The 16,559-nt window shown below is 33.5% G+C and overlaps 1 protein-coding gene and 1 non-coding gene across 2 annotated transcripts; one reads left to right on the plus strand and one right to left on the minus strand.

Annotated features, from left to right (window-relative positions):
- Positions 1-405: 405 nt before the first annotated feature.
- LOC147399395 (pentatricopeptide repeat-containing protein At2g27610-like) lies at positions 406-3,246 on the minus strand. The gene is made up of 2 exons (XM_086444750.1): positions 3,091-3,246; positions 406-2,933 (listed from the first exon to the last, which is right to left on the minus strand). The coding sequence occupies exons 1-2, from the start codon at positions 3,160-3,162 to the stop codon at positions 705-707; spliced, it is 2,301 nt and encodes a 766-aa protein (XP_086300876.1). The 5' UTR covers positions 3,163-3,246; the 3' UTR covers positions 406-704.
- A 10,310-nt stretch (positions 3,247-13,556) lies between these two features.
- LOC147399396 (small nucleolar RNA snoR114) lies at positions 13,557-13,641 on the plus strand. The gene has a single exon (XR_015179564.1). It is a non-coding gene; the product is annotated as a small nucleolar RNA snoR114 (small nucleolar RNA).
- The last annotated feature ends 2,918 nt before the right edge of the window (positions 13,642-16,559 follow it).

A 16,559-nucleotide genomic window follows, 5' to 3' on the forward strand; every position in this document is an offset into this window, starting at 1 on the left:
CCGTTGGGTAGCTGCTGACGTGGTAAGGGCACATAACCACACATATTTTTCCTGTGTCTACCAATGAAAAAGATCTATGGTTATATGCCCTTGTCACGTCAGCCATGTACCCAACCGAGTACATTCATCACAACTCAGTTCAAGGATTAGGCAAGTAGGTACACTTTCTTACATAGAAAAAGTGAAGGGTTCACCTTTACTAATGGATTCAAGTGTAAGTAATATAATATTTCTTAAGGGCTCATAAAAGGAGAACAAATTTCACATTGACAATGGTGGATTGGAGAAGTTGTGATGATCAGTGGAGCCATTTGAGATCAATTATTTAATAAGTTATTCAAGCCAGCCCTTTTTGGATGACAAAATTTTCCAGAGCCTCACTTCTCATTGATTAGTACAGAATTACAAGTTGCAAAAAATGTAGTGGAAAATGGGTCAGATAGCCTAATGGGTTATACAGCGTTCCTTGCTCACTAGGCTTCAAGTGCCGGACCACTTCCGGGCTCAGCACGGGCCTGAGCATTCAGAATATGGGCCAGTTCCTTTAAACTATGATAAGATATGGGCTAAGCCCATTTCAACCTGACCCAAATACTGATATTGATAACAATGCATACTTATAACAAAGTGAAATTTTATTTTTATTTTCTGGTTTTCATGACAAATGGATGTCGTGTATTGAGTTTTCACAATGTATATATCCCTCATTCTACATCTTGCAATACATATTTCAAGTCTGGTACATAACCCATGGCCTTCATCTTCTCCCTCAAACCCTCCAATTTGGCATATATCTCATCTTTTTGTGGATGTTCTTGATCCCCTGAAAAGAACTTATGGACTGCCCCTTTCACAGAAATCCAACTAAAGCCTGGTTCCTTGTTCACACCTCTGTCCCTCATAACATTTCTCAAACTTAGCCCATCTTCTAAACTACCACTCTCAATGTATGTGTTTGATAGAAGCACGTATGTCGCTGAATTCTCGGGCCTAATCGAGAGAATTTTCTTTGCAGCTATCTCTCCCAACTCAACATTTCCATGGACCCTACATGCGCCAAGCAAGGTCTGCCAAACCATATCTGTCTGCTTAATTGGCAAATTGTTAATGAACTCCATTGCATCATCAAGACGACCCACACGACCTAAGAGATCGACAACACAAGCATAATGTTCCATTTCTGGAACCAAACTGTATCTATCTTCCATTGATTGGAAATAATGGAGGCCCTCCTCCACCATTCCTCCATGACTACAAGCAAACAGTACGCATAAAAGGGTAACCGCATTAGCCTTGATACCCAATTCTTCCATCCTCCCAAAGAGTTGGAGTGCTTTGTTTGTAAAACCATGTTGAGCATAGCCCGATATCATTGCAGTCCACGAAACAACATCAGGATTAACGATCCTCTCGAAACCCTTCTCTGCATCGATTATACTACCGCATTTGGCATACATGTCAATTAGAGAGCTCTCAATGCACTCGTGATCCTCCAACCCGATCTTACAGAGAAGACCATGGACTTGATGACCGTACTCAAGCAAACAAAGGCTGGCACACCCAACAAGTACACTAGCAAAAGTGAACTGATTGGGTATAAAACCTTCCTCCCTCATCTGCGAGAAGAAGCTAAGTGCTTTCTCCCCCTCTGAAGAGGTAGCATAGGCGGTCACCATGGTAGTCCAAGACACCAAATCCCTCTCTTCCATCCTCTCAAAGACCTTCCTTGCATCTTCAACAGACCCACATTTGGAATACGCATCTGCAATAGCATTGTTCACGCTTAAAACCCGTGAATCATACCCAAATTTCACCACCATTGCATGAACTTCCTTCCCAAGTTGCAAACACTTCAAATCAGCAATTGCATTGAACACGCTAGTATATGTAAAAAGGTCCGAATCTACATTATTGTTGATACACATTCTAACAAAGAGTCCCAAAGCCTCCCTGCCATGCCCACCCTGTGAGTAGCACGAAATCAACGCATTCCATGGCATATTCATTCTACAATAGGTGAAATTCATATCAAACACCAACCTAGCGTCGTACAAGCAACCACATTTCGAGTACATATCAATGAGCGAAGTCCCAACTAGGACATTAGACTCCATACCCAATTCAGTGATATAATTGTGGACTTCTCTTCCCTTACTAACATCACCAAGCTTCCCAATTGCCTTCAAAAGGCTAGCAAATGTGTACATATTTGGAATGAAACCTTCCCTCTTCATTTTGATGAATTGATTGAATGCCTCTAAATGAAGATCGTTCGACACAAATCCTGATATCATGGCATTATGTGAGACTTGGTTATGCTCATTCATAGTGTTATAAATCCGAATTGAATCCTCAATTTCTCCGCACTTCGCATACATATTAAGAAGAGAAGTACTAACAAATACATGAGCCCCAAATCCCCTTTTAATGATTTGGGCATGCACCATGTTACCCAATTGGACAGAGCCCAACCCAATACATGACTGAACTACGGCTGAATAAGCGAATTTGTCGGGTTGAAGTCCAATAATTTGCATCTCACAGAAGAATCTAAACCCATCTATAAACAACCCATTATTAGTTGATCCAACAATCATAACTGTCCACGAGAATACGTTTCTTTGAGGCATTTCGTCAAATATTCGACGAGAAGCATTGAAATTTGAGCATTTAGCATACATGTGAGCTAGATGATTGAATAAAACTACAGATGTATCACCATCAAAATTACATTTTATCAAGAACCCATGAATTGTTTCTCCTTCTCTGATCGACCCTTTTGTTGCAGAATCCTGTAAGAGATCAACCAAGGCTTGAAATTGAGGTTGTGTGCTAGTTTCGGAGATTGTTTTAGTTGGATAAGTCTTGTTTCGGAGTACTCCATGAGATTTTTGAGTAGTTGCAGATGACAGAGTTACAACCGAATTTCTAGTCTGCAAGAAAATTCAGCGTGATACAACGATCAAAGACTTGGCGAGTCGAATCGGGCACAAATCGCATAATAACTAAATAAACTGTCAAAACTATCAAATCTCACGCGCGAGTCCTAGTTTTTGAACTACTGTGGGGGGAGAGAGAGAGAGAGCTTACTTGGTCGTTTTTTGGAGAGAGGCATTGAAGAGGACTAGAAATGGCTAGTTTGAGAGAGAAACTAACCACCATTGCCGCTAATGCTCCGTATCTATCAACTGAGGAAAGCGTTACTATAAGAATTGAGGAACTAAATAAAACTTCTTGGAAGTAGTTTTGCTTATGTGACAACATATTACATTTTATCAAGTCCCTTCTGCATGACTAGAGTGTAATGGTACCCGATCGGATTTGAGTCCGATTAGCCTTATAAAGTGAAATCCCTGCCCTCGGTCCTTGGGCTCTGGGCTCAATTTATTTCATCCAAAAACATGATCTAATGATCGAGGCTTGTAGAGGATAAATTTCAATGAACTTTGACCAAATAGAGTTCTAAGAGATAGTTATTTTTCATCATCGAATTTGAATTTTAAGTTTGGGAGTTAAGTGAAAGTTCAGTTACAATCCATTTTCAAAACTTTTGATCAAAATCAAAATATTTGTTTTAAATTTTTTTTTTTTTTTAATTTCTTGATGAAAGTTAGAAGGTTGTAGTGTTGGATTGCTGATGTGATAATCCATTTGAGCAAAACAATCCTTAGTGAAACTTAAAATCTTACTATGTTTATAAGAAAAGTGATTCACATCGATTATGCACCCAACCATTTTTTATTCTGGTTCGGAGTGGTTGTCTTAAGTACCCATACGAATCAGATCTCCTTTGTTATCCTAAGGCTTCTCAACCAATAAATTTATTTTAGTTATAACAGTTATAATAAAATAGTATTCTAATTAAGTATTAACAAAAGAAAATATCTTTAAATAAATTAAAATATAAAGAGGATGTGAAGCCTTTAATATTTATCTTTTCTTTGCATAAATATACATTTAGTTTTCACATTTTTGGATAATTTGAACAACAAATAAATGATTCACATCACAATTTTATAGTATTTTATTATCAAAATGTTGATTTGCTTGAAGAATTCATTGTTGATCTTATTAACTTTCAATTGAGTAATTACAAGTTAAATTATTATATTTATAAATAATTATCTATTTTTTTAGATACTCATCTTTCTTTGTCATTCAAAAAAAAAAAAAAAAATTTATCTATGTTAATGAATATCCGATAGATACTAAATAGGTATTGGGTATTTGTACGGTCGATTTTGATTCCAAGGATCTCATACCCAAAACCAAAAATGATAAGAACTAAAACCAAGATTTTATTTAGGTTTTGATTATCAGAATATGTGAAACTAACCCATTGATACCCCCAAGTGCTAAGTATGTATAATTGAGATTAATTTTAAAATGGGATTGTAGGAAGTATTCGCAACAAACTTGGATTCCTACACCCATCAATCATGAGTTGGTCTATTTGCACACGTTGAAGTAATTCATTGCATCCACTTAAACGACTTTTTGTATATATATATAGGGTCGGGTTCTCCAACACACATTGCGACACACATATAGACAACGTGTTTGTCTTATATGAGTAAAAATGTTTGGAATGGGCTGATTTTTTGTGAGGATGATCTCTGTGATGAGGGGATCATCCTGGAAAAAAATCATCACATTCCAAAACTTGTAACCCCATCAAAATTGATTTACAAAAATTGGACAGTTTATAATTTTTCAACAAAAATTGGATGGTCTAGAAGTTTAATAATGAGCTGATTTTTGGCAAGGATGATCTCCTCACCACAGAGATCATCCTCACAAAAAATCAGCCCATTCCAAACATTTTTGCCCATATAAGACAAAACACGTTGTCTATATGTGTGTTGAAATGGTTGTCGTTTGAACCTGACCCATATATATATATATATGGGGGCGGTTCAAGAGACGTTTAAGAAAACTGCTGAGAAATCGATGGATGTAAATTGTTCGATTTGGTAAAAACAACGGTTTAGATCGTTTAAGACGTCAATTCCAATATTTATATAATTCCAAACATCTCCCTCATTTTTTTAATTAAAAAAAAATATGAAATAAACTCTCTCTCACTCTCTTGTCACTGTCTCATCTCTCTCTCTCTCTCTCTCTCTCTCTCTCTCTCTCTCTCGTCACTGTCTCTTCTCTCTCTCAATCTGAAATCAAATGAAACCCCTCTCTCTCTCTCTCTCTCTCTATTGCAAATCGATCTGCGAAGAAGATATCAAGTTGGGCTTAATGTCAAGAACAACTCCAATGAAATGGATTCATGAGTTTAATTTCTTAATTCCAACCCTTCTTGTGATTTGTATGATAGAAGTTTTAATTGTTAAAATACATGTATGGTACTTGCAATGTGAAATCAATTAACTTCATAACCATTTGTAATTCAAATCAAATTGCAAACTGTGGCCCTCTAATTCAAAATTTGGGGTCCTTTTTTTTTCTATTTTAGCTCCATCTTTGAATTCACTTAATATTGGGTTGGGTCTGATACAATGTTAATGACCCAGAACCGACATTCCACAGCTTTAATGGCAGCACATGAAACATGATAGTTTCATTTAAAATTTTGAGGTATGATGGGCTGTAAAGATTTTAAGCTTTTTTTATTGAATTGAAACCACAAGAACTTCAAGACTCTTTAATGGGTCTTTTTGGCTTCATAGCCTTTTAAGTTGGGGAAAAAAAAAAGGGGGATTTGAGAGAGAGATACCCATTTATCAATGATGGATGGATTCTGAAAATTCAGATGATGCTCCTCCCTACACATGTTCAGCCTAGTCAACCCATCATAATCTTAACCCATATCGTATGTTGGATCAAATTGGATGATTTAGATGTAAAGAGGGTTAAGGGGGTCAACATATTTTCAGTTCTCCCATCTTTAATGGCAGCTTTAATAGAGAGAGAGAGAGAGAAATGAGACAGTGACAAGAGAGAGAGGGTTTCGCTTGATTTCAGATTGAGAAAGAGAAGAGACAGTGACGAGAGAGAGAGATGAGACAGTGACAAGAGAGAGATTTTATTTCATTTTTTTTTAAATTAAAAAAATGAAGGAGGTGCTTGGAATTATATAAATATTGGAATTGACGTCTTGAGTGATCCAAACCGTTATTTTTACCAAATCGAACGACTTACATCCATCAGTTTCTTAGCAATTTTCATAAACGTCCCTTGAACCACCCCCTATATATATATATATATGGGAGCGGTTCAAGGGCCATATGTAAAAACATATGAAAAAACAATGGTTTTTCAAAATAAGGGTTAGAGGTTTTGGATTGATCTGATTTTTTGCAAGGATGGTCACTATGATGAAAAGATCATCCTCACAAAAAATCAGCTCAATAAAAAACTTCTAAATCCATCAAAAGTTATTTACAAATTAGTGACAAAATTTGGTAAAAAATCGACGGTCCACATTCTAAATCACTTTTAATGGGGTTAGAAGTTTCAGATTGGATTGATTTTTTTTCCAGATGATCTTCCCATCATAGAGATCATCCTCACAAAAAATCAGCTCAATCCGAAATTTCTAACCCATATTTTAAAATTTTATAAATGTTACATTGTTTTTACATATGTTTTCTCATATGGCCCTTGAACCTGACCCTATATATATATATATATATATGAGTCGGGTTCCGTAGACACATAAAGCTACTCATAAAGCTACAATGTTTTGTCTTATATGGTTAAAAAGATTTGGAATAAGCTGATTTTTTGTGAGGATGATCTCTATGGTGAGGGGATCATCCTTGTAAAAAATCATCCCATTCCAAAACTTCTAACCCCATCAAAACTGATTTACAAAAATTGGATGGTCTAAAAATTTTCAACTTGTAAACATGGGGCTAGAAGTTTTATAATAGGCTGATTTTTGGCAAGGATGATCTCCTCACCATAGAGATCATCCTCACAAAAAATCAGCCCATTCCAAACATTTTTGCCCATATAAGACAAAACACATTATAAAGTAGCTTTATGTGTATACGGGTCCTAATCCTAAATATATATATATATATATATATATATATATATATATATATATATATATATAGGGTCCCTTTCAGCAACAAACATTTTGGCAAACATTTTGGCAAAACATTTTTCAAAACATGGGTTAGAGGTTTTGGAATGGGCTGATTTTTGATGAGCATGATCTCTATGGTGAGGAGATCATCCTCATCAAAAATCAGCCCATTCCAAAACTTCTAACCCCATGTTTACAAGTTGGGAAATCGTGGACCGTCCATTTTTTGTAAGCCATTTTTGATGGGTAAGAGGTTTTGGAATGGGCTGATTTTGGTGATGATGATCTCCTCACCGTAGAGATCATCCTCACCAAAAATCAGCCCATTCCAAAACCTCTAACCCATATTTTGAAAAATGTTTTGCCAAAATGTTTGTCAAAATGTTTGTTGCTGAACATTTCCCATATATATATATATATATATATATATACCATTTCATTTTGACTTATTACACACACCACCACCTACCAAATAAAAAATTCAAAACCCATTTTTTACTTTTTCTTCTTTCCCCTTCCTTTTCTTCTTTTCTTTCTCATCGTCTTCTTATTATTCTTCATATTCATCTCTTTTTGAGTTTTGGGAGAGTTTGAACCAATGAAGATTAGGTTTTAATGTTTTTTTTTTTTCAAGTTATCTTATTTCTTTGAATTTTTATTTTTATTTTTTTTGCATTTATCATCAAGGAAGATGAAAAAAAAATATATTATTAAAATCACAACACGATGATTTTGAATCGAAGCCATCGAAGATCTTATAACAATTATGTTCAGTAAGTTTAGACCGAATTTATTTTATCACATTCAGTAGATATCTATCGAATATTACCAAATAGATTCAATAGGTACCTATATCAAACAAAATTTTCTATCGAACATTACAAAACTTTCTCATGTGAACGACTTCAACTCAGTTGGAAGTGTTAGGGTAAGAAAAATAAGTAAAATCAAAATTTAAAAACCTAATTGAAACCTTTCTAGATATTAAAATGAATAAATGAGATAAAGAAGAAAAAAATGATTTGATACATTTAGGTGAGTGAAATAAACAATTTAAGTTAAAATATATTTAATAGGTGTTGATAAGGTCTCGTAAAATCACTTTTTAGGATCGTAATTACACAAAGATGATCAACACCAAATTGTTAATTATTTCAAATAACCATAATTGTATTAATTTGTCAAAATATTGAAATGAATAGGTTTTCTAACTATTTGCAAGATTAAAGAGCAAATTCGAACACAAATATTATTATAACAATTTTTGTTACAATGTACAAGTCAAAAGGGAGCATCCAAAATTTCGAAGCCAAAATCCCTCACGTCACCGCGCGACAGTAGGTCCTTACAATGCCGTGAAAATCTCAAGGAATTTTGCCCCAAGATTCGAGCTGTAAATTTCAGACTCTTCGGTCGTTGTAATGGAAGGTCCTTCTCTAATCAATTCAAACGAAAACCCGACCCAATAACCCAAACTATAAATTAAAGGGTTGTCCCTAAGAGAAGGAATCCCTCTTGGCCCCTCTTCTTCTTCTAAATTTTCTAATTTTTCTTTGAGAGAAAAGTTCTTGTAGAAGTGATATCTCAATAGTGTTTTTCTTTCATCTTTGTTCTTTAATTTCTCTTTGCAACTCCATTGAAAGATCATCAAGAGGGAATCAAATTGTAACAAAGACTTATCTCATCCTCTTCTCTATCATATTCTCTTTTTTTTACTATTACTGTAATTTGTTCCTCACAATGATCGGTTAAACTCTCCATAAAGAGGTCGATGATGCCGGAATCAGTCTATCTTGTTAGTGTTTAAACAATTCTTTAATAATTATTTTAATTGTGCTTGTAAGAAGTTTATCAAGATCGGATTATCCGATTTATATTGATTGTTCTCTTTTTATGATTCATGCTTAGATAAGATCAAGCTTGATCATGTTTAATGACAACTAGAGATATATATTTGATAATATCATTTTGATTCACTAATCACCTATACTATTGGATTCATCTACAAGAGTGTTAATCGAATTATCTTCCAATCCACAAACAATGGTTTGTTGCGTGGATTGAGATCAAATTAAGATTGTTTAGACTATCAAGATGATTTGCAAAAGTTGAATTGATTTCTTTAAATCACTTTTACATTATTTTTAATTTATATTTTTGTTCTCATTTCAATTCTATTTCATTACTCTGCAGTAATTTTTTAATCTATTTTCAAATTTCTGTTTTGGTTTCAATTCGAAAGAAAATTGAATCACCATTGTCCATGTAGAACGAATCTTACTCATCAAAATTTTATCTTTTTATTTGTTCAATCTTACATTTCAACAATTTACAAAATATCGATCAGATATATAAATAGTTATTTTAAAGTTAAGATGCACAAAAAAATGAGTGCAAATTACAACTTCGATTTGTGCAAATAGACCCACTCTTCAATTCTTCTCTCCCTTTTTATCCCTATTTAATTGTGTAATGATTTTGTATCTCAACTTGACAAGATAACTCAAAAGCTCAATTGACACGAAGAATCGTATATTTTTCCCTCGAGATACACAACTGCACACCCACATAAAACATGTGCAATTGTGTATCTCAAGGAAAAAATCTGCGACTATTACAGCTGCCATGCAAGTGAGTTACTCTGTCCGGTTGAGTTACAAAATCAGCACTCCATTCAATTTGTTTAATTATTTGTTTAATTTCAGCCTCAATTTTTGGAATTGTTCCACCAAACAAGTGGAGGAATAATCAGTCAGCAATGTTTCATATGTCGTCAAGTGTTATCTACACGTAAGTACTATGTCAATAATTAGAGGCAAAGACAGCAAACAATAAACCCAAAAAACGAGGGTTGTATCTTAATTCTTAGGCCATCAATCAGTGCGAAAAGTTTGATACCGACAATGTCGGCATGATTAATTTTTGTACCTTGAAGCCAACGCCTGCATCGAAACTGGATTTTCACGATTTCGGGACAAACCGTCTATTTTCTAACTAGAAAATCTTCACTCAGATTGAGGTGGCACGGACACAGAACAATAGATCTTTTTTCTTGGGATACACTATTGGACATCCTATAAAAAAATTTGCAATTGCATATCTCGATGAAAAAGATCTATAGTTACGTACATACATCCACGTCAACAATGCAAAAATTGATGTCAATTTTAATGTTATTTTAGTATTGTCGTTTGAGTAATGATTTTCTGACCCCTCATCTGGCATATTCAAAATACTTTTCAGATGTGACATGCACTAAAACCATAGATGTTTTTGCCTTGGGATACACAACTACACATCTCTTAATGCATGTCACATCTGAAGAGTATTTTGAATATGCCAGATGAGGGGTCAGAAAATCATTACTCAAACGACAATACTAAAATAACATTAAAATTGACATCAATTTTTGCATTGTTGACGTGGATGTATGTACGTAACTATAGATCTTTTTCATCGAGATATGCAATTGCAAATTTTTTTATAGGATGTGCAATTGTGTATCCCAAGAAAAAGGATCTATTGTTCTGTGTCTGTGCCACCTCAATCTGAGTGAAGACTTTCTAGTTAGAAAATCAGCACTCATGAACAATGCCATGTCCGTGAGTATTATTTTTTATTTATTTTTATTTTTTTGAGTCAGTTTTGTATGGTCCTAGATGGAAAGCCTTGACACTACAGGTTCAGAATAGAAGAGTCCAAAAATTTTGATAGAATCATGGTGGAGTAACCTCAAGTGATAAACATCTAGGGTTGTGTGGACAGGCACCTCCACATCAACTAAGTGTCGAGGTCACTCCACCACGACTCTTTTGGATATAATCTCTCCATTTTTGTCAATATTTAAAATTCCCCTGCTTTCAAGGAAGTGCTGATGACCACCAATTCTTATTGCATCCTTCAAGGAAGTGCTGATGACCATCAATTCGGAAGTGCTGATGACCATCAATTCTTGTTGCATCCTTCAAGGAAGTTTATGGAGAGTAAAAAAATTAATTTTAAGAATATTAAAAGAAAAAATTAAAAACATTTTTTTGTCATTGGATTTGAATTTTAGATTTAAGAGTTAATAATAGCCAATTTCAAAGTCTATGATTATGTAGGAAAAAAAAATTATTTCATTTTTTTTTAAATAATTATATTTGTAGTTGGAAAGGAAATTTTTTAAATTTTATATTATTTTATATTTTTAAAAATAAGACATGTGTTTGAATCAGATTCAATTCGCACATTCATTTATCCGTTCGGGTCAGATTAGATACATGTTGAAAAACAAGTTCATATCGGTATTAAAATAGTACTAATCCGATAACAAATCAATCCATTGTCAGCCCTAGGGATCATGACCTCAGATAAAGGTGGCGATATTTTCTTATCAAAATTGCTCAAAAAACCTCCTATAAAATAACCCTCAAATGTTTATTTGGAATGTGTATTTAATGCATTACCTTCCAAATTTTATTTTACTACTAAAATTACCCTAAAAAAAAAAAATTCCTATCAAAAATACCCTCAAATTCTTATTTTTCCAAGGTTTATTAAATGCATACGTTAACAAAAATCCTTTATTAAATAATAAATGCATGAAATGCTTTTTATGTCACATTAATTTTTGTCTTTTGTGTGGATTGCTTGTCATCAAGCACACTAATTTTCCACTTCTGTCTGGTCCTAAATCGGTCTCATTTTTTACTGTTACGAGGTATTCCTTACTACTTGACTTGGGCCAAGGCCCACCTAATGAATCAGTTCTTTCTTGAGAAAGGTCACTGCATTTTCATATGGACCACCACCGTGTCTATTGGGTCAAGATATGGTCTCAGCCGTCCAAATATACTCCATCAAAGGTTGAAATTCAATTATTTGACTCACTTAGAGTCCGTTTCGATAAAACAAATATAAAGCAGAAAATAGTCTGGAAGAAATTAATTTTAAGAAAAAATAATTTTAAGAGAAAATAAATTTTAGAAACTAGAAAGTAATTTTCTAAAATGAATTCAAACAGATTATATAACATTTTAACTATCAAAAGTAAGAAAGTTACTTTTTTGTATATATCAAAACAGGCTCTTAAAGTCATAGGACTATGGTTGGGAACTTTGAAATGGACTGACGAACACGTTCAAAAACATCAAGAAGTTAACAAGTTTGAATTTAGTCTAATCATTTTAGGGTCGTAATTGAGTTGACCCTTTCAATCCGAGTATTAAATGGGTCGTGTTTGGGTTGGAGGCATTAACCCATTTAATTATCATGTCTTTTAATGTATCGTTTTGATCCATGTATAACCCAATCCATATATAACCTATTTAATGGTGTTGGTACATTTTTTTTTATTATATTTTGTGACAAATTATGTTGATGATAGGTTGGTGGACACAGGTTATAATCATGTTCGGATCGTAATATTGTTTGTGTGTTCATGCTCGGAGTAATCGTGTTAGTGCTCATTTTCAGGTCATAATTGTGTTATGTTCATGGGTTATACATGTAAACTTGAACCCAATACAATCCAACTTGTTCACAAAACAATTTATACAAATCGTATCATGTTACCTATTTAATAAATGGATCGAGTTCGGGATGAGTAAATTTTCAGAACACCCTTACCTCAACACGACACAAACACAACCATTGCCACTCGTCCATAGAACTAAAGTATTTGCAACTAGGTATTTTATCATCGGGACGTTGTGTTAAAATTTATTGCCTTTAGTTTATTAAATTTAGTAGAGCAAATCGTCTTAAAGAGAGTAACCTAAAAAGTATTTGGATTTGGATTGTGTTCATTTGCCACTCGTCCAATAGAATAGTTGTAAAATTATTGGTTGGTAGTGCTTTTTGAGAAATAGATTTCTCGGACACTAATAATTTATATTAGATGTGCTATTTTTTTTTTTTTTCAGGGTCATTTTGCTCAACATCTTAGAAACATTTTATATTTAAATTTAACTCTGAGGAAGACCAAAATGATTATTAATTCCATAATTTATATCTTGAGGTGATAGACGTCGGATTCCAAGCCTTCACAAGAATTTAAATCCTCTATCGTAGTATGGGTAAAATTTTCGTTGGCAATAAAATTCAATGTGAATCATGTCAAGTAACTTGCAACTTAAATTTTGTGGAACCTTTTATTATCATTCGATACTTGCCCGAATTATAATCTGAAAAAGAGTGTAACTCAAAATAAGATTTTTCAAAACTAATTCATGTGGAAAGTGGTTGGAGATGGCACGGATCGGAGGCAGAGTCGAGTTTCAAAAGGAATGGATCCATGTAAATTAAGAAGATGATCATACACTAAAAGCCTTAGTTGATGAATTCGAATATTTTTGGTATTATGAAACTGAATCATGGATAAGAAGCATTTCGAGTCCAATGATGGGATACGGAGAGATGTTTTGGAAGCAACATTGCAGAGATAAGTTAATGAAGGATAGTCCCACATCGACAAAGTATAGTATATTTTAGCTCTTCTTATTCTCTCTACAGAGTAAATATGTGCGAGTTGTGAGGAATTGTGCGCGAATGTGAAGTAAAGGACCTCACGATCGTCTGATCAATCGGGCGAAAGTAGCTTATCTGAGCTTAAAATATTTTGAAATTTTGTTTCTCCTTAGAATTTTCGTATTTTAAAATTTTGTTTCTCCTTAGAATTTTCGAGTTGCTATTGGCGCCCCTTCTTTTACTTATTAAAATGGTTGAGAATAAGTAGAAGTTGGGGCACCAATAGAAGTTCTCTAATTTTTTTATATTTTTTACTATATTTCTATTTTTTGTGTTTAAGATTTGATATGAGCTTAATCATAATTGTAAATAACTACTGAAGTTGTTTGAATGAATGTTATAATATTTTCTAATGTTGAGATTATAATTTGAAGTTTGAACCAAACCTTTTTAATGTTTGAAGGGGATGTGATAAATAATTTAAGAAATTGAGGCTTAATTAGTAAAAGTTGGCGTGGAATAGCACTTCTCATATTTTACCGATCAAGTTTTATTTTCAAACTACTGACAAGTGCTTTGATCTTGGTCTTCTCTTGCATACTAATGAAAATTGATCTATAAACTTTTCGTTTTTCTCTCGAAATTTATTTTCTGATACTCCTTTTATTTTCAAACTAATGGCAGGACCCATGGTCTCAGTATGTTCCTATAGACCATTAAAAAAAATGATCAAAAATTCCTTTATTTTTCTTTCCAAAATCAATCATCTGCATGACTAAGATGATGATGATAATATCATCGTCACCGACATCATTGTCATTTGAAAGAAAAAACACTCTCCTCACTTCGTTAATGAGGAAAGTTTCCTAAACGCCCATCCATGTGGCATCCAAAATTATAATTGGATTTCACAGGAATACGGAACTCAAAATTTTAAGAACTTTAAAAAAGAGGATATTTTTCTTTGTTGGATTTTAATTTTAAATCAAGAAATTCACTAGCCATTAATTTTTAAAGCCTCAGATCAAGGGAATAAATAAAAAAAACAGTTTTGTTCTTAATCTAATCTATGCCATGAAGTCTAGAGGGTTGTGGTGTTATTTTCTCAATGTGGCAATCCATGTAGGCCGGAGGACTGATATTAACTCTATTTTTAAAAATATCAAGATTAACACACAAAATCCCACATTTTTATATCTTTAACAGCAGCATGTAGGTAGCATTTCTCAAAAATAAAATCTTTAGATGAATATTTTTATTTTATTTTTGGAAACGAACTCTTATTTTCAAGCCTCTTAAGAGTTGGTTGGAGACCTAGATCAATCAAGATTCAAGAATCAATCATCGAGATTTCTTATAACTTTGTGATCAATTTCAGGTTTGTTTTACTATTATCTTGTAGTTCTTGATATTTCGAAGATTCAATGATTCTCTTGTTTTATTTCGACTATTTTATAAAAATTTAAGAGGTTTCGTTGTTTTTTTTTTTTTTTTCCCCTATTTGTTACTTTGGCTTGACATTCCTTAACTTTGAAAACTTTCTTTTATTTGGATGTTTAGGGCCTGTTTGGATATAAAGTAAAAAGTAATAGGGAAGACGTAACTTTGGAAAAACTACTTTTGGTAAGTTTGAAAAAAATACTTTTTAAAAGAAAAAAAAGTTTGTTTCGGTTAAAAATTTAGAAAGTCAGAAAGAAATCAGCCCAACACCATTAAATTAATTATTATTTTTATTATAAAAGAAATCATCTACAGGACCAATAATTCAACCCAGCACCACTTCTTGAACTTAATGCAAAAAGTAGTATCTAGAATTTGAACGTAAATCAAGTGATTTGAAATTACTGATCATGTTAATTATTCTTGTTAGGCCACCAAAAGATCATCCCAAATGGTTAATGGGCCTAACCAAAGGTATCTTGAGGCATTTTCATGAGATACATCAAGTTTTTTCTCCGCCAATTTCGTTATCTCCACCCCTCAAAAACCCAAATACTAAGAGTGCTGATTTCGAACTAGAAAGTCTCCACTCGGTCAATATTTGGCTGACATGGCATGGATACAGAACCATAGATCTTATTTCTCGGGATACACAATATTAAATTTATATAAAAATCATAGTTGTGTATCCCGAGACACAAGATCTATAATTTCATGGCCATGTCTAGTCAATCAAGTATTGACCGAGTGAAGACTTTCTAGTTAGAAAATCATTATTCAAATTCGAATCCTTTTATCCTCAATTTTTGGTTCTTCTTCATATTTTTCAAAACAATGATTTTCTAATTAAAAAGTCTTCACTAGGTCAATACTCGGTAGATGTAGTATGGACATGAAACCGTAGATCTTTTTTCTTAGGATACACAATTTCACATCCCCGTAAAAGATGTGTAGTTGTGTATCATGAGAAAAATATCTATGGTTCCATGTATGTGCCACGTCAACCGAGTGAAGACTTTTTAGTTAGAAAATCAAGACTTTTTTTTGCCCCTAAATCCTTTCTCACAATCATGAGATTAGTATAGGATTTACGTTGATCTCATTGAAATTCGACTTCTAGGTTTTACAAAAAGATCATTTGGCTTCGAAGACCAAAAATGCCTCCACAAGTACTAATGCTCACCATGTCAATGCAAGCTCATAAACCCAACCAATTGCGATCGAGGGACAGATGGTTTTGATTTGTCAAGAGAGTTGATCGATTCGTTTTGTGTCTTGAATTAGGGTAGACCTCGAGAAATCTCGATCGAGAGAGAGGAGTTCATCTTTTGGGCACGATTTGAGATATAAACACAAGAGAGGGTAAAGGATCGAGAACTTTTATTTTCTACCTTTAAAAGTACATAGCAATTTTTAAAAAAAATTAGAAAATTAAAATTTTAGTTTTTTTGAAAATTGATGTTATCCAAACAAGCCCTAAACTAGTCTTAAAGAGGAGACTGTGGTCAAGGGCATGTCATTGAAGTGGGTTTCTCAAAATTACGAAACTGTAGGGGAGGGATGGAGAGAGAGAGAAAGACACTCTAGCTCTACTCCGACGATTTAGATAACATAGCCTATC

This window comes from Akebia trifoliata, chromosome 6 (genome assembly GCF_017979445.1).
Source record: "Akebia trifoliata isolate Shusen 1 chromosome 6, ASM1797944v1, whole genome shotgun sequence".
NCBI classification, from domain to species: Eukaryota; Viridiplantae; Streptophyta; class Magnoliopsida; order Ranunculales; family Lardizabalaceae; genus Akebia; species Akebia trifoliata.